General features: G+C 34.1%; 1 protein-coding gene across 7 annotated transcripts in view; it reads right to left on the reverse strand.

The window, feature by feature from the left end:
• Positions 1-20,374, reverse strand: part of CPEB2 (cytoplasmic polyadenylation element binding protein 2) — a 61,439-nt gene that overhangs the window by 1,643 nt on the left and 39,422 nt on the right. For all 7 annotated transcript variants that reach the window (XM_069494134.1, XM_069494132.1, XM_069494130.1 and 4 more), the window contains 6 exons: positions 14,731-14,901; positions 13,327-13,416; positions 8,807-8,925; positions 8,409-8,523; positions 5,459-5,640; positions 1-772 (listed from right to left, as the gene is read on the reverse strand). The exon at positions 1-772 is cut by the window's left edge and continues 1,643 nt beyond it. In XM_069494134.1, coding sequence (XP_069350235.1) covers positions 545-772; positions 5,459-5,640; positions 8,409-8,523; positions 8,807-8,925; positions 13,327-13,416; positions 14,731-14,901 — 905 coding nt within the window. In that variant the 3' untranslated portion in view covers positions 1-544. The remainder of the gene's footprint in view (positions 773-5,458; positions 5,641-8,408; positions 8,524-8,806; positions 8,926-13,326; positions 13,417-14,730; positions 14,902-20,374) is intronic.

A 20,374-nucleotide genomic window follows, 5' to 3' on the forward strand; every position in this document is an offset into this window, starting at 1 on the left:
TTATCTTGAGGTATTATTTCTTGCAAGTCAAAATGGAGAGCAAAAAAATCAACCCTAATTTTTAGTTTATGTATACACTGAAAATAGCAACAATAAAAATAAGCATTTGTAGCAGACATATTCCATCTTCACTATTATTTTGCTACCTTTGGTAAATTACTGGGGCAGATCTTGAAGTTAAAAACCCATGTTTAGAAATAAGTGCACGCTTCCCCCACTATTAGCAGCAGACTGTGTTTGCCCCTACGCAAAACATTCTCACATCTAATTTTAACTTTACATATAAAAATAACTTGGAGAAAATACAAAAAAACATTTTATTTTAACATGAAAATATCACAAAAATTAGTAAGCCTGAGATGTAGGGTTTTGGTGAAAAACAAGAGGCTTGTAGTGTTTTGGCTGCTGATAAAGATGCATGTATTGATAGCTGGGGTGAAAAGCAGAAGAATGCACTTATTTCTTCTGCATGTCAGTATCTTCAGACACAGTAAGCCACATGCACCCTTTCTTTCCTTGTTACACAGAGGCCAGTTTGCTCTTCTTAGTTCCAGCGGAAATGGATCTGACGTGGGCGATCAGCACCTTCCTTTACCAATGGCTTATGGAACTCACGTCCTGCACGAGAGTGGATATTTGCCCAACAAAACTCACAGTAATACTGCAGGCAAGTGACATTGGCACAAAAAAAGGGAGCAAATTTTCCACCACAGCGTGCGCCTTGGCATTCATCACACATCTGGTCATCTAGCACATATGGCTTTACCTCCACCTAGAATAGAAGAAAAAATGTCTCATTAGGGGTCTGCTTCAGAAATCAAATTTGGTAATAACTTAAAATGTTTATACAGTCTTCTAGAGAAAAAGACCATATTAAAAGCTGAGAAAACAGACAGCTTCCCAAGGAAGTAGCTTTACCACATAGTAGGGTAAAAAAAATTAAGTCATTTTGTTCTTGTGCTAATCATCGTTTTATATATATTATACAGTATATAACATCATATATATGATGTTTCATGTTTATAATTCACTGTGGGTTAAATTATGAGCACTTAATTTGGTAATTTTATTTTATTTTAATGTTTTCTTTTCTTTTCTTTTTTTGAGACAGAATCTCACCTTGTTGCCTGGGCTAGAGTGCCGTGGCATCAGCCTAGCTCACAGCAACCTCAAACTCCTGGGCTCAGGAGATCCTCCTGCTTCAGCCTCCCGAGTAGCTGGGACTACAGGCATGTGCCACCATGCCTGGCTAATTTTTTCTATATATTTTTAGTTGTCCAGATAATTTCTTTCTATGGGGTCTTGCTCTTGCTCAGGCTGGCCTGAAACTCCTGACCTTGAGCGATCCTCCCGCCTTGGCCTCCCAGAGTGCTAGGATTACAGGCGTGAGCCACTGAGCCTGGCCTATTTTAATGTTTCCTTGAGGACTATAAACTAAATGGTATTTATTATATTTTCCAAAGGCAGAAAATACTTTTAAAATGTCTAAAAATCTAATTGATTTGTAAAACATTCCACCTTTATCTTTCTTGAAGTAACATCTTTGAAACACCTGTGTGTTGGTATTTTCAGAGGTGGGAGTGATTGTCAGTGAAAAACAAAAGGGATATCAAGGGAAGACAAATGATTTTCACCCCATTTTCTCCCTCATTCCAATACCACCTGTGACATGGCTGAATCCAAACAGCTGCTGATTACAGCAGTGTTTCTCTACTGCAGGTAAGCATCACTCCCTGCTGGGAAGTAATTGGCACAGACAAACCAGAACTGTGGATAATCTTATTAAGGGCAGGCCTAGACTTCTGTGAATTTATAAGATATAAAGTCCCACTGTGAAGGGCTGACTCAGCAGAAGACTTTAGACTGGAGTTAGCTCTGAATGATAAACTTCTCAACCTCAGATTCCACATCTGTGAAGTGAGACTAACAGAACCTGTCTTAGAGTTGGGAGGATTAAATTATGCACGTAAAAGCATAAGACAGCACTTGGCACACGGTAAAATATTCTGTAAATTAGTGTTAGTTACTATTAGCTGTAATAACCTTGCTTTCTTGCTTGTAATAACTTTATGAATGGAAGGTTATTACTTTTGTCAGTTGTTCCTTAGGAGAGGATAGAAAATTGAGTGGTTTGAAGGGTTGGATCTGAGATAAAGTAGAGGTTGCCCATGGTAAAAAAAAAAAAAAAAAAAAAAAATATATATATATATATATATATATATATGACCCATTAATTTCTATTCTGAATGTATACTATTGAAATACTTGCATGTGTGCAGAAAATGAATATATAAAGATATCTGTAAAAGAACAAACTGGAAATAATATGTAAGTTGATGAAAAGGAGAACTAACTATAAGACAGACATTTGATTGGAAGATAAAGGAATTACACTGATGTTTGTATTTCATTGATTAGGGTTAGGATAAACACATTTTATGTACATTGGACACTTTGCTTTTCTGAATTGTCTGTTCCTTTGCATATTTTCCTGTTGGAGTTTTTTTTTCTTTTAATTGTTTTATAAGTTCTCCTTGCCAGTTAAAAATTTTTAATCTTTTTTCCATTGGCCTTTGATTTTTAAAATGATCTTTGACACAAATTCTAATTTTTTTTTGCTCAATCTTTATCTCTCAACTTTTTCTTTTATGGGTTCTGTATCTTTTCTTTGCCAGTCTTCTATTTTTGGTTCATTATCTTCATTGTAACTATAATCAAAGAAGAGCATTACTATGATGAAAGAATAAATCAAGGTAGCATGAGAATTACTGGATGCTGTTTTATTAGATTATAAACTGCATGAGAACAAGGACAGCACGCATTTGCTCAACATTCAGTTCCTAGTACTTAACAGGATATCTGGCACAAGGTAGAAACTCTATAAACATATGAATGAATGTGGTATGTTCTCTGTCTGTCTTTCTCCTGGCTATTTCTTGTTTTTACCATAAGATTTTAGGTCAACTGAAGGCCAGGGTCTCTGATGTTTACTTCCCTTCCATAATACCTCATAAAATGCCAGGTGCTCAGGAGTTCCTTAAGGTAAAATTGTTGAATAAAATTTCACCAATACAATGATTTGAATTATTTGTAGTTTTTAAAATTCTAAGATATTAGTTTATGGAGCTAATCTACTTAACTCAAAATCATGGACTTTAAAGATGGAAAACTGGATTTCAAAACTATTACTGATTAGTAGTTTCTAACAATTAACTCTTATATGTGTGAAAGGGAGTTTCATCGATGCTTCACCTAGTCTTATTTTCTATTATGATGTCTTTTCCTTTTTCACTTCAGATAACCTAGTCAAGGTAATGTTTTGTCACCTGGACTCATAACTAACAAAATAATTAATAATTATCCAACTTGAAATATAACACCACTTACTTTAATATCTACCAGAAGTTGCAATGAATTATATTACTCATGGAATAACCTACAAAAAAATACGATGATTACCCACCCATCTGTGGTGGTTGTGCTTCCCAGCTATCACAGAGACAGCAACTAATATTCAAAGTGTCCATGATGCTAAAATAAGTTGAATAAACAGTTTCAATTCTCTCCAAATAAGTATCCTATATATCTTTGGATTGGCAGTTACATATTTAAATTTAATCTCTTCTTATGATTTAATAACTATATTCTTATTGGAGAGATGGAAGGTATAAAGATCAATGGCTTAATATTTCTTTGTATAAGAAATACTAGTGACTTGTAAAATATTTAAGACTCAAATTCTTTAGAAGAAAGTTCAAAATTACTTTTGTAGCACACAGGTCAGAAAATAAACTTTTCTCCAGGTACTGCAATGCCTTTTTTAAGAAGGCATGTGTTTCACAATTCATCTGCTCTGCATCTTAGTTACTCTTTAAGAATCAATACCTTGCTCCAAATAATTGGCCCTTCATTATCATTTTGGAAATAAAGAAATATGAACCATGACACTGCAATGATATTTTTCTTATATTTGCGCATATTAAACCACCATAATTATTTACTATGTAAATAATTTCCTCTATGACCTATCACCTCTCTGTAAAAGTAGGGGGTCAGACAGGATTATGTTCTCATCTGTGGCTGTACATTTCTGTCACTTGGAGAGTTTTATAAACTCCTGCTACCCTGGCTGCATCTCAGACCAATTACAGCAGAATCTTGGGGGTGGAACCCAGATGTCAAGACTTTTCTAAGTTCCCAGGTGATTAATGTGCAGCTGAGGTTGAGAATCATAGGGCTACAGGAATTCTAAGGTTCAAACCAGTTCAAAAAGTTTATGTATGCAGATCTGATTAAAAGCAGAGTCTCTCTCTTTACTTTTTTTTGGGGGGGGGCGGGGAGCAACATTTTAAGTAGCAATGTAAGCAAAAAAGCCATTCTGTATTTGTGAACTGAACTTATGCTGTACTTCTTTTTTAAATGGGATGGATTGGTAGTTACACTGATGACTACTTCTAGAGTCCATGGTCTCTTTAATCACTATTAGTTAACCAGCTTTCCTGTCTCCTAAACATTCTTTTAATGTGCCAAACAACCTCATAGAGGCTTCAAGAAACTATTACACTGGGAAAATAAATACCCACTCAAATTATATCTACTAACTTAGACATAAAAAATTCATTTACTCCATATTCTCAGTATATCTTAGCTGTACTATAAATGTAAACATGATTTTTAGAATACTCCTTGGCCATGTATAGGAACCACTCCTGGATGTTAGTATGAAATAGATTTATAAATGAACACTTGAGTTTTGTTCACTCCTTTTCCTCTATTTTAGATGGTAGTAACCAGCACTTGGAATTATTTAATAGGGTGGCTTTCAGTTATCATTCCTAGGTTTTCTTAAAAGTTCTTATTGTGATGACCTAAGCAATGCTACTAAAGAGCAAACATTTTAAAGTTTAGGTCAATTATTTTATCAAAATATACATAATGATTTTTATCTTAGATTTTTTTTACAAATGAAAACCAACACATAAATAACATTCTGTGCCAAGTTCTGTTCTAAGTGCTTGTATGTATGTGAATTTATTTAATCCTCAAAATAACAGAGAGACATACTATTATTGTTTTCTACTAATATATAAGGAAAAAGAGGCACAGAGAGGGTTAATTTGCCCAGGATTACAGAGAAAATGGTAGAAATGGGATTCAATTCTATGCAGTCTGACACCAGAGTATGGCTCTAAAAACAAGCTGTGCCTCCATGGTAAGAATGATATTTAGACCTTATTGACTAATAAAAATTTTGACATGGATGTAAAATGACTTTTTAAAAAATATTGTATCTAAAGTATCAAGTATGTTCAAGAATTTTATATTTCAAGAATATTTTGATATTCTACCCTTTAACTCTAAGAGTTAAAGGAGTATAAAAAATAAACAGTATTTGTATTATATTATTAACTCCCTCACCTTATGATAGGACATAAGTGATTCCCAATATGCAACTTACACGTTTATCAATATCACCATGCTGAAGCTGAACAAATCGAGCACTAATGGCAGCAATATAGCTCTGCTGATTGGAGAAAGCAACTCGCCCAGCACCTTTTGGGTATTTTAGCTCAGGATCCGTATCAATTCCTGCATAACAAACTCCACCATACAGCCGGTCCATGATCATAGCAAGCTCCACTTGAAAAGGAAAAAAAGTTCACATCAAATGTGAGAGAACACAGTAAATCGACAATTTTTAAGTCCTTTTCTATAAAGTAAAAGTCAACAGGATGCTAACATTTCACCAGGAGGGGGATGGAAGACAAGAGGCAGTTGTTAAAGGAGAAACCGGAATCAGAAGCCACTTTTAAAAAAAATATAAAGTTATACTTACCACTACTACACCTACCCACTTACCAGTACTAAACCCACTATCTATTCTGTCTTCCATCCTGGTACTATAGAGAAATAATTCCATGCTCTTTTCTAAATCCAATCCTTTCACTTGTATTTTACATCCCACATGCTCTCAACTATGAAAGGACATTGCTTCAACAACTTTTCCCTTCTCTGTACCATCAGTTTTCCACTCATACTGGATCATTCCCAAGTGTAATTTGTCCAAGCCAAGTGTAATTAAAAAAAAAAATTCTCATAATCCTATTTCTCCTTAACTGCTTCATTTCTGTTCCCCTTTACAGCCAAATTCTTCAAAAATTTTTCCTGTACTTCTTAATCATTCTCCTTCCATCTTTATTCAACCCTTTTTAATGAGACTATCGCAACATGATTCCATTTTAATTTCTCATGCCAAGGTCACTTTCCCACTGCCAATCCAATGGCCAATCTACCTGTAAGCAGCATTGAACCCAGTTAAACCCTTTCTTCTCTTTGAAATATTTTTCCCATCTGGCTTCCAGGATACATTATTCTACTAATTCTCCTCCTATCTGATAAATTCTTCTCAGTGTCTTCCTTGATATTTTATCCTCAACTCCTTTATCTGCAATGTCAGAGTACCCTAAATTTCAAGCCTTGCACCTCTATTCACACTCCTGGCTTTGGTGACTTTATCTCATGTCATGGCTTTAAATACCATCTATATGTTTTCAAGCTCCTACATTCATATCTCCATTCTAGACTTCTCCCCTGGATTCCAGACTCACATATACAACTGTCAGCTGGGCAATTCATATTGATGTTTAACGGACACTGCAACATTCAGTGTGTTAAAAATTTTCCCCCATCCCATTAGACCTGCAGTTTTTGCTGACCCAGTCAGTAAGCAACGGAAAGGATGAAGTTGCCAAGTCAGGATTCCTTGGCTTCATCCTTTCTGTTTTGTTTTCTCCCACTGCACATGCAATCCTGTGAACTTGATTTTCAAAACATATCTAGAATCCAATCTCCCCACCTCCATCATTAATACCTTATTTCAAGCTAACGTCATTTTTCTTCTGGTTCATGGCAACAGCCTTCTCTCTTTGCTTTTGACCTTTGCCCTCCCAGTTTATTTTCAAAACAGTAGAAAGAGTGATTCTCTTGAAAGAACATACCGGATACCACATGCTTTGATATTTCTACTTGAGAGCTTTGAACGGTGCCACAAACTTGTGCTCAAAACCAAGACCACAACCTTCCCTCTCAACTTGCTCCTTCTCCAGTGTTCCTTATATCTCAGTAAAAGGTGCCACTATCCACCTAATAGCCTAAGACTGAAAACTGAGATTCAGCCTTTGCATTAACCTCAGAAATACCTGTGACATCTGTTCACTTGGCTCTTTCTCCCCTGCCACTGCTAATCCAAGCCACCACTGTCTGCTCCCTGGACTGCAAAAACAGGCTCCTAAACTGGTCTATCCCTATCTACTCTCAACCTTGCTTCCCTCTCCATGAGCCAGTGACTAGCCAAACTGATCCTTCAAAACTGCAAATATGATGTCTCTTCTTTGCTTAAAAATTCTTCAATGGTTTCTCCTTGCTACAAGAATAAATATCAAATTAGCCTATTATACTTGTATGATCTGATTCCTGCTTACTTTTTCAATGTCATCTTGTGTCCTTCCCCTCACTCCCTGTATCCCAAGCCAGCCACTCTGGCTTTCTTTCAGTCCTTCCAAGGCACCCTGCTTCCCTTCACTAAGCGATTCCCTTCATCTGACACACACGCCTCACAACCCTATCGCCCCAACCCTACTACTTCTGTTCGATCTTTATATGTCAGCTCAAATACAAATATATCAAGATATCAGACTATACCACATTCCTTTGCTATATGTTCTTCTATTCCCTGTAGTCTTTCTTTGTAGCAGTCATCATGTTCTATAAGTGACATGTGTGAACAGTTCTTTAACCCATATCTCCCAGGTTGGAAGAGGATGTTCTCAGCGATGGAATCATTAACATATTTCACATGGCACATGGTACCACATAACTTGCATATACAGTGGGCTTTTGCATCTATAATTATGTTCCTGTATAACATCTTTTGGTAGAGTTCTGGTTCCTGGTTACTGATAAACAGAAATTTATCACTCACATACCTAAAGTGCTACCTTAGTTAATGGCCAAAATATAGATAAAACAAAAAAAAATTCCATATTTCTTCTTCAGATACCAGAATCAACCCACATAAAATAAACAGACCCAAAATTCTCATATTATGGAGAGTTATACTTAAGAAATCACATTCTTCTTATAGAGTATACTTGGAGTTAGCTACTGTGTTAATATCGACACATGAGATATAGAATTGGAAAATTCTCCAGTGACTTGAGAGTTTCAAGGAAGGTTCTCAGAATTTGCCTCAGAATTCTGTAGTCAGCAACTATTGGAGTAGGAGGAATCTTCCCCTGCCCTGCCCTATAGTACCATACACACAATAACCGCCAACTCTCTACTGAATGGACTAATTAATATTTAAAAGATTTTTAAAAAAAAAAACAATTTATTAATATTCTACTTACCAGCCCTTAATGGCCTAGGAACACCTCCAACAAAAATTGTTTTCCGGGGATCCAATGGCTGAGAACCATCCATCACAAAATCACTATCGCTTAAATTCCAAGGACGGATTTGAACCTATGAAGAAAATACATTGGGTCTTATTCCCTTGATAGCTTATGTCATTTCTTTTTTTGCCAGTTAACAGTGATCATTTTATTATTTAAAAATTTGTATAGTTGGATTTGGAAACAAATTACTGTTATAATTTTTTATCTAGATACTATAAATCATCTGAATATTTTAAAAATTGAACTCTTAACATGATAGTTTAATTGTCCTTTGATTCATTAACAATCATTTCAATGCAATTTTTGGAAAACTTGTATTTCAGCCTGAAGTTCACACAGTATTTACTTACTGGTTTGTCTTTGATAGTAGGGCTGGAAACACACAGATACAGCTTTCCATCTTCTTCAATACAAGCATCAATTAGTGCCTGAACTGAGCTCTCTTCTTGAAAGAGAAGGAATGCATAGCCTGGAATAACCATTAAAATAAGGCAATATATCAAGGTGAGTATACCCCAAATTTCAATACTATTGGGAAAATACATGCTTTTGAAAAAGAAAAAAAAACTATCAAATAACACTGGAACTATTATACTTTTTATAGGAGAACAAATATACTATGTAATATACACTAAAACAGATATTAAAGCAATTAGGCTACTTTATATACAGCACTTAGTATTAGGTACTGTACTAAACTTTGCATGAATTATTTCATTTGATTCTCACAGCAAGTATATGAAAAATTATTCCAGTTTTACAGAAGAAAAAAACTGAGGTATCAAGAGGTTAAATTATTTCCCCAAAGTCAGTCTCATAGCAAGTAGTTAGCTGAAAAATTTCAAACCCAGGTCAGCTCCAAGGTCTCCAAGCTCTTTCTAGTAGTGATACAGCCTACATAAAGAACTCAGAAGAAATAACCAGTCAAGTGTATTTGGAGCTAAAGTTTCCTATGACGCCTTCAAGATAATGTTAATATAAGTTGAGTGTACACTTTTGGACTAAAGCATACTTGGAAAGGCCCAGGAAATTCTTTAAGTAAAAATTATAGACCCATGAAAACTTCCAAATGATACTAGGAAAGCTAACCTAAGGAGGCTGGAATAAAACATGTTCCCTAACAGAACGTGGGTCAGAACTTTTAAATCAAGGCTCAACTTGGATGAGCAGTAGAACACTTTTTTCAAATTGTTCAGAAACTATATTTGGACTTGGATCCAAGCTCTTACTTAGATTCCTATACTATTGGGAAATATGCTCTTCCTTCTTTCCTTTTGAACAACTAATAGTCAATCTTTAATCAAAACTCACATATCCAGCAGACAGAACAGACATATAAAAAGACATCAAAATTTATACGGCAAGTTTACTACTATGTGATTATTCCCAGCAGCTGATAATTATAAATGACCTAAGAATATCCATTGCCTTGACAAGATTTCTATGCAAATAAATGCACAGCATTGTAATCTAGTCCCAATATGAAGCAGCCATCAAACAGGGCACACACATCTGTTCCGTAACACAATGGGAAGTGTGAGGTCATGTTTTACTCAGAGCTCAAAAAACACAGCTTATTGTCAAGAATGGCTTTTATGCCACAAAGGTCTGATGTGACACAAAAGTACTTCATTTCAATAAAATTAAAATACCTGATTGCATTAAAAAACCCCGAAGCCATCAAATCAACCTACACAAATAGAAACTTCCAAAGGTAAAATTATGTAAGATTAAAAAATGCATCTTTAGATTTTATTAATTGCTAGAAACAATTTCAAATATGCTTGAAAAAAATTAAAACTGGTTTAAGGGCATAATTTTGATACAAACTAAGGATCTGGAGAACTACTTTGTAATAATTAAGAGGATATAAGACTAATTTACTAAAATAGCATTTTAAATTAGGTATTTTTAATGTCTAATTTTTATAACTTTTGATGTTAATATTTTAATATTGCTTAATTTAAAAATAATACCTTAAATATTGCTTAACTAATTGTTGTTATTAGGAAAGAAAAGTTTGTTTCATAAAAATTAAGCAATATGGTAGGTAAATTATCTAATGCAAGCCTTTAGATATTAAAATATTCTTACCAAAAACCACTCATAGTTTCTTTAGAACTTATTAAAGCAAGCTAATAATCACATAAGGTGAATGTTACTCACTGCAGAGGAAACACACGTGCATGTGTGGCTCAGCATCCGTGGGCTGAGTCACTGCTTTAATCACAAGGCAGCTTCACCCACTGGATGCTTATATACCAGTGTTTTCCAAGCCATAGAAAATGCTGAATTACAGAAATGACAAAAATGCTTAAAAGACCAAGGTTTGAGAATACTGGTTTTTGGCAATATACTAAAACTGTACCATTAAAAAACTATGATTTGCCAGTGATATTTTCTTTTCCAGTTTGAGAAAATAAGCACTGCAAAAAACACAATGACAATGACGGCAACAACAGCAATGACAACCACTATTCTGCTTTATTAGGTTTGTTCCAATCCATCTTTCTAGGCTTAGAGTGTACCATTCCCTTATATGAACCAATGGCTCATGCAAAAATGTGTACCTGTGTCCTTGTGTCCACCCAAACCATGTCTAATTCCTTTCCAAAATTACATTTCAATTCCTGCCTGAAACTGTTCAACTCCTTTTTACCTATCTAAATTACATAGTACCGTTTGGATTTAATTCAAAACTTCTCAATGAAGCTTTCGCCCCACCTTACTTGAGGTCAAAATAATTTTTCTATCCCATATTTTTTGTTGTTTATATTATTTATTGGGTAATTATCAATCTGTGAATTATTAAGAATACAAGGATACAAATATTAACAAAGGTGAATAAAGATGCAGTCTCACATAAAAGAACTGCCACTAATAAAATAATCACGTATTTGTAAAGTTGTAAAAATGTAACACTACTGCTGTAATAAGTGCTGTCCAAGAGACAGACAACTTTAGGAGATGGGAGGGCCCACAGCAGGAGGGGCTGACCTCACTAGGTGAGTCCTCAAAGTCTTCCATGATCAACTTACTCTTAAGCTGAGATATAAAAGACAGGTAGAGCATATGTATTAATAGATGAAGAGATACAGGAAAGAAACTTCAGGCCAAGAGACTATCATACATAAAAGCCCTGGGGCTGGAGAGAGCAAGGCCAGTTTTGAGGACTGGAAGGGAACAAGCAGCAGCAGCAGAAGCCAGAGAAAAGGGGAGCCTGGGGAAGGCAAATCTATTTTTGCCTTTATCCTAAAAATAAGAGAAACCACTGACGGGTTTAACCAGGAGAACAAGGAATAGCACCATCAGATGAGTTTTCAAAGATTGGTGTGGCTGGATTGTAGGATAAAACTGGAGAGAGCTGGAGGACAGCTGGAGTCTCCAGGCAAGGAATGATGGTAGCTTAGGCAGGAACATTAGAAACTAAGAGGCATTTTTATTGAACACTCAAAATAAACATCACAAGAGAACAAGATAAACTATGGACAAACACAGCTTAAAACTAAGCTAACGAATGAATATCTCTATCTATATGAAGCTAATTTTCTCTCTAAACCAAGGGTTTGGGACCTCCAAGTCCAGGAAACTCTAGAGTATATGGAAAGAGGTAAATAGCTTTAATCAGATTCTCATAGAGGCCTGAGATCCAGAAGCCCTACTCAAAACATGTTCTTGATTCCATAAGTATAGGATCTAAAAGTATAAAAAAAAAAACACTGCATTATTCCATTTCTCTAAAAAATTACATGAACTAATGGAGGTTCTACAATTTTCAATGACAAAAAGTGATGACCCATATAATTCATAACCAGAAACCCTTAGCTAGTTTTTGTGTACCAATAACTTCTCTATCATGTTTCTTTTCCTGGAGTTGAAATGAGACCATTTAACAGATCTGTTGGAGTCTTTTCTCCAGGTTTGATAATTCACTCAGCCATGTAAATAATGGTATGTGTGTGTATCTTTTCTAAAATTATATTTCAATGACATTCAAAGCAAAGTCTTATTAGTCTTTCAGCACCCTCTTTATTTTATTTACTTCAGAGAACATGCCATTAGAATTCTGATTGACTGAATTAACCTTCAACTCTCCATTTCCCTCTTCCTCTGCTGTTGTGGGAGGGGTATACTTCCTCTCCCCACAGATGGTAGCCTCCAGTGTGACTTGCATGTGAAGGTCAGCACAATTTGTGATTCTTGCCCTCTGGTGATCAGCCACAGTATTATCCTAGCAATAAGTGACTGACATGACTAAGTAGTCTCCTCACATTCTAACTCTTTATGTAACTGGGAGTTAAAAAAATAGACTTGGCCAGTCACTTTTTCCTCTAAATTATTTATTCACCAACAGAGCTGTTATGATTTACACTGCTCTGCTGTCAATGACTGCTGTCTGGAAAACTCATGTAAATCGTGTACTATTTAAACTATTCATAGATTCATATTTTATAAAACACAAAGAAATCAATTCACATAGATCTTAATTTCACAATGCAGAAAGACACTTTTTCATATGTCTGTACCCAAGTTACTTTGAAGGATGCTTTAGACAGAGAAAATACTCAAACATTTCTTGATTTGAGTTTGTAAAATCATTATAGTGAAAGTATAGTAAGTCTCTTATGATTCCTGACTGACTTAAAGTAAAACTGGAATAGTTCTCAGGATCATTCTACATCCCTCAACCTCGGTTATCAGCCTGCACAAGTTACTCTATTAACTTTTATATAAAGATGTGCTCATATTCAATTCCAAAAGAAAAGAAAACAAGCAGAAATCAAAGAAATAAAAGCAAGCAGTTGATATTTGTTTCCTTTGCTCTCATACAACCAATTCCCTGACAAACATTAACAATAAAAACCCTTACCTTTTGGTGGAAAATAGGATTTGCTTTCTGCTTTATGAGGCCAATCTACTACCAAAGGCCCAAATCTTCTGAAGCTGGCAGTAATCTCATCTTAAGAAAGTGCAATAATATATATTAGGAATTAGTTTTAATCACCGATTCTAAGATATCCTGTATTTTTAGGTTATTTTGAAAATTTAACATTTAAAAGTGAGCAATACTCTAAGATAAATCAGACTATTTATTAACACTGGAAATATGTCCTAATACCCTTATTAAAAAGATATGTAAAACCTAATAACTATTTTGGTCAAGATAAATCCATTTTTAAGTAGCACATTGGCTAGAATAATCAATTCCATATAAACGTAAAAATTTTATATAACATTGTATGGATACTAATGGCTTTATAGTATACCAAACCATAAATAGCACTGACTTGGAAAAAATTCCAACATTATATCAAGTTAAATAAAAAGATCTATTACTGGATTACAAGCAAAATCATGTTCTTGCAGCAAAAAAAAAAGTCTGCTGAAACAAGACTTGAATAGCTGCTATAATGCTAATAAAATATACTAGAGTCTGACACATGTCAGGTTGTTTCATTGAAACCCATACAGGTCAAATCCAATGTGTTCTAAGTTATTTCATTATATGTAAATCTTATCATATTGATTAATACTTAGAATAAGTTTGTGGGTATTTGAATAATAACCAAAAAATTTCTAAAATGTAGCAATATCTTCTTATCAGTTGTGAATGAGTGACAGATTTCCCACAACTTCACAGTTTCAATATTTTTTATCTTTATCTTGAATTATTTTATTTTGTTGTTATTACACGTGATCATTTTCACATGATTATTAGCCTTTGTATAACCTGAATTTCCTATTCATGTTTCCATTTCCTTTTTGGGGTTTATAGCCTCTTTCTTACCTGTTTCTAAGAGCACATTTACCCTTAAAGAAATTAAACTTTTGATTGTCATGCATTGCAGATATGGTTTCATGGCTGGTTCCACTTATTTGTGTGTGTGTGTGTGTGTGTGTGTGTGTATGTGTGTGTCTGCACGTGTATGTGTTATGGTCATACAAAAAGTTTTAAGTGCTGTATATTCAAATATGTTCCGTAACTAAAAAAAAGTGTGATATGACCTATGTCAATAAAAATCTTATTTACAAAAAATGCTCACAGTAACAATATGCATTATAAGATATAAAGAAAAAATACTTTAAAAAGTTATTTGTTCAATTACATCCATACTTCAGCAGGTGATGGAATATTTTAAGAGATGAATATCCATTCTAACTCTGAAAATCTCTACTAGAGGTAAAAAATTCCATACCCCATTCACATATACTTCATGTTGTTTAATATTGTTTAATTTTTTGGTTTTCTTTAATGCCCAAATCACCATCTTACCTTCATCAATATCTGGAGGAAGACCACCAACAAAAACTTTCCGAGAGAAGCGTTCTATTCGTTCTCCATTTTGATGAGCTGAATAACATGTGGGTGAATTTAAAACACCAACTTGATCATTATGACCATCATCCAACAAGCCATCATCTATTGGAAAGAGGGAAGAACGACCTAAAATATAAGAACAAATATAACTTAAATCTCAGATCTAAGAAAATGATAAATTAAAGTCAAGCATAAAAATACTAATGACAAATCCAAAGGCTTAAAAATTAAGGTGACACAGGTGTAAAAAAAAAAAATTAAGGGAAATTCAGACAGTATGTGCTTTTAATTACCTGGATTCAAGATAGAATCTGAAGAATGACTTAGAAATAAACACAGTTATATGACAACTATGAAACTGCAAAAGAAAGACTACATCACTTTAATTTGTTATGGACAACAGCAAAAACCTGATGTATGAGGACAGTTAGATTGGATGTGTAACAAGAGACACCTTTTAAAAACTGGTGGCAAAAAGGAAATGATACAGACTAAATAAACAAGAGGATATAATAAAAAGAGATTTGCAGACTACGGTAAGTAAGGACAAAGGCAACAAGGAATACTAGTCTGTAAGGTCTTGAACTAACTTATTACACGTGTGTCAATTATATGAAAGGGTAGACATGTGCAAAATAGAAAAAGGCATCCCCTCTAGGACTTTAGTACCCATTAGAGCCCACCCTCAAGAATGCATCCTTGTACAGGGCACATCCTGTACAATCTTCTGAAACAGTTCTAATGCTAGACACTCTGGGGGGGGATCAAAAAAAAAAAAGAGATCTAATAAAATATAGACCCCTACTGTGAAGGAATGTACATTTAGAAAATATAACATCTATATATGTAACTACAGTACCTACATATAAGAAAGCTTCAAAGTGCTCAGAGGAAATATGTTGGAGGAAGGGAGTAGTCTGGCTAATAAAAGGGTAATTTCTTAAATCTCCAAATGCAATTAGATAGCATTTGTGGTAAAAGGGGAAAAGACAGCAGTGCTTATTACTTAGGGGATTAAAGAGGGTAGGATATTTATAGGTAAAAATATTTATAGGAATATGGTTTTGAGTATATTTTCTAAGTAAAAGGAGAAACATTTTAAAAAGTAGGAAAAAATGAATTTATTTAAAAAATATGGAGTAGTCAAGGTTGGCTGAAACATGTCAGAAACAAGGAGGGTAAAAAGCTCGGAAAGCCCTTTGAGGCTAGCTTATCCGTGACTGGCAGGCTAAGGAGACATTTTATTTAGTAGGTGGTGAAAAAAATGAACTGGATAGAGGGGTTTAAGAAAGATTATAACTCCTGTGTTTTAGAAAGACTTGTCTTAGTAAATATGGATAAGGTAGTTGGAAATGAGCAGATCAGAAGCTGTGTAAAAAAATCAATGAAGGCCGGGCGCGGTGGCTCACGCCTGTAATCCTAGCACTCTGGGAGGCCGAGGCGGGTGGATCGCTCGAGGTCAGGAGTTCAAGACCAGCCTGAGCAATGAGCGAGACCTCGTCTCTACTAAAAATAGAAAGAAATTATCTGGCCAACTAAAATATATATAGAAAAAAAAATTAGCCGGGCATGGTGGCGCATGCCTGTAGTTCCAGCTACTCGGGAGGCTGAGGCAGTAGGATTGCTTAAGCCCAGGCGTTTGAGGTTGCTGTGAGCTAGGCTGACGCCACGGCACTCACTCTAGCCTGGGCAACAAAGCGACACTCTATCTCAAAAAAAAAAATAAAATAAAATAAAAAATAAATAAATAAATAAATAAAAATCAATGAAGAATGGACAACAGTGAAAAGCAAAGAGAAAACAAAATAGGGAAAAAGTTTGGAAAAGGAAGAAACCAAGGAAGGTTTTAGAAAATGAATAAGGACCATTAACTGAAGATAAGAACTGGAAAGACCAGAAACTGGTGTAAGAAAGGAAAATAAGTTAAGCTTCATTCATATATGACAAGTTTCACATGCTGATAGCATGTTCAGAAGCACATGTATAGTAGGAGGTTAGAAATGGAGTGTAGAAAAGAAAAAAGTAATTATTTCCGAGAATATAATTTGGAGTCAACTCCACAAAGGTGACAGTTTAAGGTTTTTTGTAACATCAGTGATAAAAACTCCAGAAAGAAATGATGAGGATAGCTCCTGGGGAAACTTACAAGGATGAAGTGGAACATTCAAGGAGCTAGAGAAAGGAGTGGTAAGAAAAGTAAAAGGGAAGCCAAAATATTACTGTGACAGAAGTGCCAAAGAAGAATAATGTAAAAGGAAAGAAGAGCAATTAAGTAACAATGTGAGATATTAAGATAATAATTTTTAAAAACAACAATTGTGTTTGAGGACATGCATGATCTTTGAAGGCAGCAGTTTTAGTAAAGTTGAGTTGGAGTCATCATGCTGCATGTAGTTATTGAGTTTTTTAAAGTACAGGCATCAGATAAAGACTAAAGGAAAAAGAATAAGAAGGTAGACAGGTTGTTTTTCTTTCAAGATTAAGTGAAGAATTTTCTTTTTTTGGATAAGAGACAATGCATACAATCTAATCCATCATAATATATAAAGTTATAGATACTCATAAAATATCATTATGTTATCATATTGAAAAATATGACACATAACGATGCAAGTGACATAAATAAAGATAATTAGAAATGTGACAGCCTGCATAGAACTGGTTGGGGGCAATAAGAAGGTGGCCACATGCCTATGAAAGTAAGCTAGCTAGCTAGATGTTGGATATAAAAATGTAAAGTTTATAAAACACAACAACAGAGAGAATGACCATTTTTTAGTTTTTAATTTTTTAGAGACAAGGCCTCACTGTCTCCCAGGCTGGAGGACAGTGGCACAATCACAACTCACTACAGCCTCAAGCTTCTGGGCTCAAGGGAACCTCCCGCCTCAGCCTCCCACGTAGCTGGGATTATAGACACACGCCACCATGCCCAGCTGAGAATGACCATTTTTGGTGCAGGAGAAAGGAATTATTATACAGATTTGAATTCAGTGTAAATAATATGTTCTCAAAAAATAGCCATGTTCACTGAGTAACCTTGTGAATACTAAGCTAACTTTCCAAATACCTCTGTTATCAGAGATAGAGATCAATGAAAAACAAATGTCAATATTCTTTATGATCAATGGAAAAGAAGCTCTTCCACATGAAACTATTTTTACTTAATGAAATGAACCTCATCAAGATCCATTAAAAATATTATTGTGGATAAAGTTAGATTTCAACTGAATAATTCTATATTTTAAAGGGAGTAAGATACTGTAGAGAAACAACATGCATACTAACTCAATTTTATGGAACAAAATCACAAATTCAAATTCTATACTCATTTCAGACATGCCAATACTTTGGAAACTATTTTACTTTAAAATGTCCCAATATATACCAATATATACAAACTTACAAATTCCATAAATATAATAAAGTCTTTCTAATACACATTTACCTTGAGAAAAAATACAGATCATAAATATTTAGAGTCTAAATAGAAATACTGAATGTGGTGACATATGACATCATTATAAGCAATGCCACAAAGAAGGGTGACCCAAAAATGATTTGAACTTTTATTAACTATAATAAAACATTATAGCTACTATAACTATAAAAAAGTCTATAACTTATGCATCCATAATCTATTAACCAAAGTTCAGCTAAACAAAAGACGTAACAAAAAGGTTAAGAACATTTCATATACTAGCCGTACTAACAAGAATCTTCATTGCTGGAAAATAATCACCATTTTCTTTCAAGAAGCTATAAAAGCTACTGATTTAAATACTCATTTAAAACTTAGTAACTAAATATATATCATTAACAAAAATACTGCTTTTTACCTTGCAATTGTGCTTCCCCATAATTCAATTTAATATAGCTATAAAAGGAGAACCATTAAATGTCTATCATTCTATAGTATATGTTAAATATGTTTCCTAAGAACGATACATACATATATTTTCAGGTTCTTATAGCTCAGAGAAATAAAACTGATTTTTATGATGTAATAAAATTTATGATGTAATAAAAATACAACAAATTTTGTGGGATGCAGCAAAAGCCATGCTTAGAGGAACATTTATAGTTTTAAAGGCATATTAGAAAACAAGATATGCTTAAAACAAATAAAAAATTACCAGGTACGAAAAAGGGACATCAATCAACACAGAACCTACAGACATTAAAAGGCTAAAAAGGGAATAGAACTTTACACTAATAAATTCAATAAAGGAAATAAATTCCTTGAAAAATATAAATTTTAAACACTGGCACAAGAAAAATAAAATCTAGTTCTTTATCTGTTAAAGAAATTAACATCATTACTTAAAAAGAAAGCTAAAAACAACAAAAACCTTCCAACAAAGAAAACTCTAGGCCTAGACGGCTTTGCTGGTGAATGAACCAGACTTTTGAAGAAGAAATAAGAACAGTTTTATACAAACTCTTTAAGAGAATAAAGAGGAAACACTTCCCTAATTTATTTCACAACCCTGACACTGAAACCTGGCAAGAACATTACAAGAAAACTATATACACCAATACTCCTAATGAACACAGATGCAAAATTCTTAAAGAACATATTTAAAATATTACTATTCCCATTTCATCAAAACCTACCAAATACCTATAAATTTAACAAAAATATGTAAGACTTCTATATTGAAAATGACAAAAATTTGCTGAGAAAAATGTTAAAAGATTCACATAAATGGATAAAGTGGCACATGTGCATGCATGTTAGAGAAGTTAATTACTAACTCTGACACTGAAGGCTATGTTAATGCACCACCCAGACATTTATAATAATCCTTGTTTTTTCCAATGTTAGCCTTATTCTGGAAGCCCAGAATAAAGACATTTCCTAACATATCAACAGGAAGAGGCTCTATAGAGCAAAAGACAATACACAAAATTATTCAGTTTACAGCTTGAATCTAAGCATGGTTCTTTTTTCTCAATATACCATCTTGTAATTTTATTTATTAAATATTGTTCTGAAAATAAAAAACCCAAACACAAACTATATAAATTAAGGATTAATATGGATAGTCTTCCTATCTTCTAAGATGCTAGCAGTCACTCCATTAGGTAGATAACCCATAACTATGATGGCATAATTTTTATTTACTTTGGAAGTATTAAAAAAAAACTACCAAAACATCAGAAGTAGGTTTGGGACTGATCTCTCATGAGCACCACGTGTTTACAGATAGACCTGCTGATCAGGTACGCTTCTCCAAAGAACTGGGAAAGTCACCATAAACTGCATCAATAACTTAAAAATATTTTGCCCCAATAATAGGTGCGTCCCTTTCTCATAAAGGATCAATGAGACATTTAACTTTAAAAGAACAATTATAACCTAGTACTCTATATGTCTTTATAAATTTAACTTAATTTGTAGATATGTTTGCCTTAAAATTAACTAAAACTATTTCCTATAAAAATTGATATGGCTGGGTATAGATGTAGAACAGGTACAATCAGTTCCTTTAAGGTTCAGGGGGTTAGCAAATTTTTTTTAAAGGTACAGATAGTAAATATTTTAGGCTATGCAGGCCATACATTCTTTGTTGCAACTACTCAACTCTGCCATAAC

This window comes from Eulemur rufifrons, chromosome 19, assembly GCF_041146395.1.
Source record: "Eulemur rufifrons isolate Redbay chromosome 19, OSU_ERuf_1, whole genome shotgun sequence".
NCBI classification, from domain to species: Eukaryota; Metazoa; Chordata; class Mammalia; order Primates; family Lemuridae; genus Eulemur; species Eulemur rufifrons.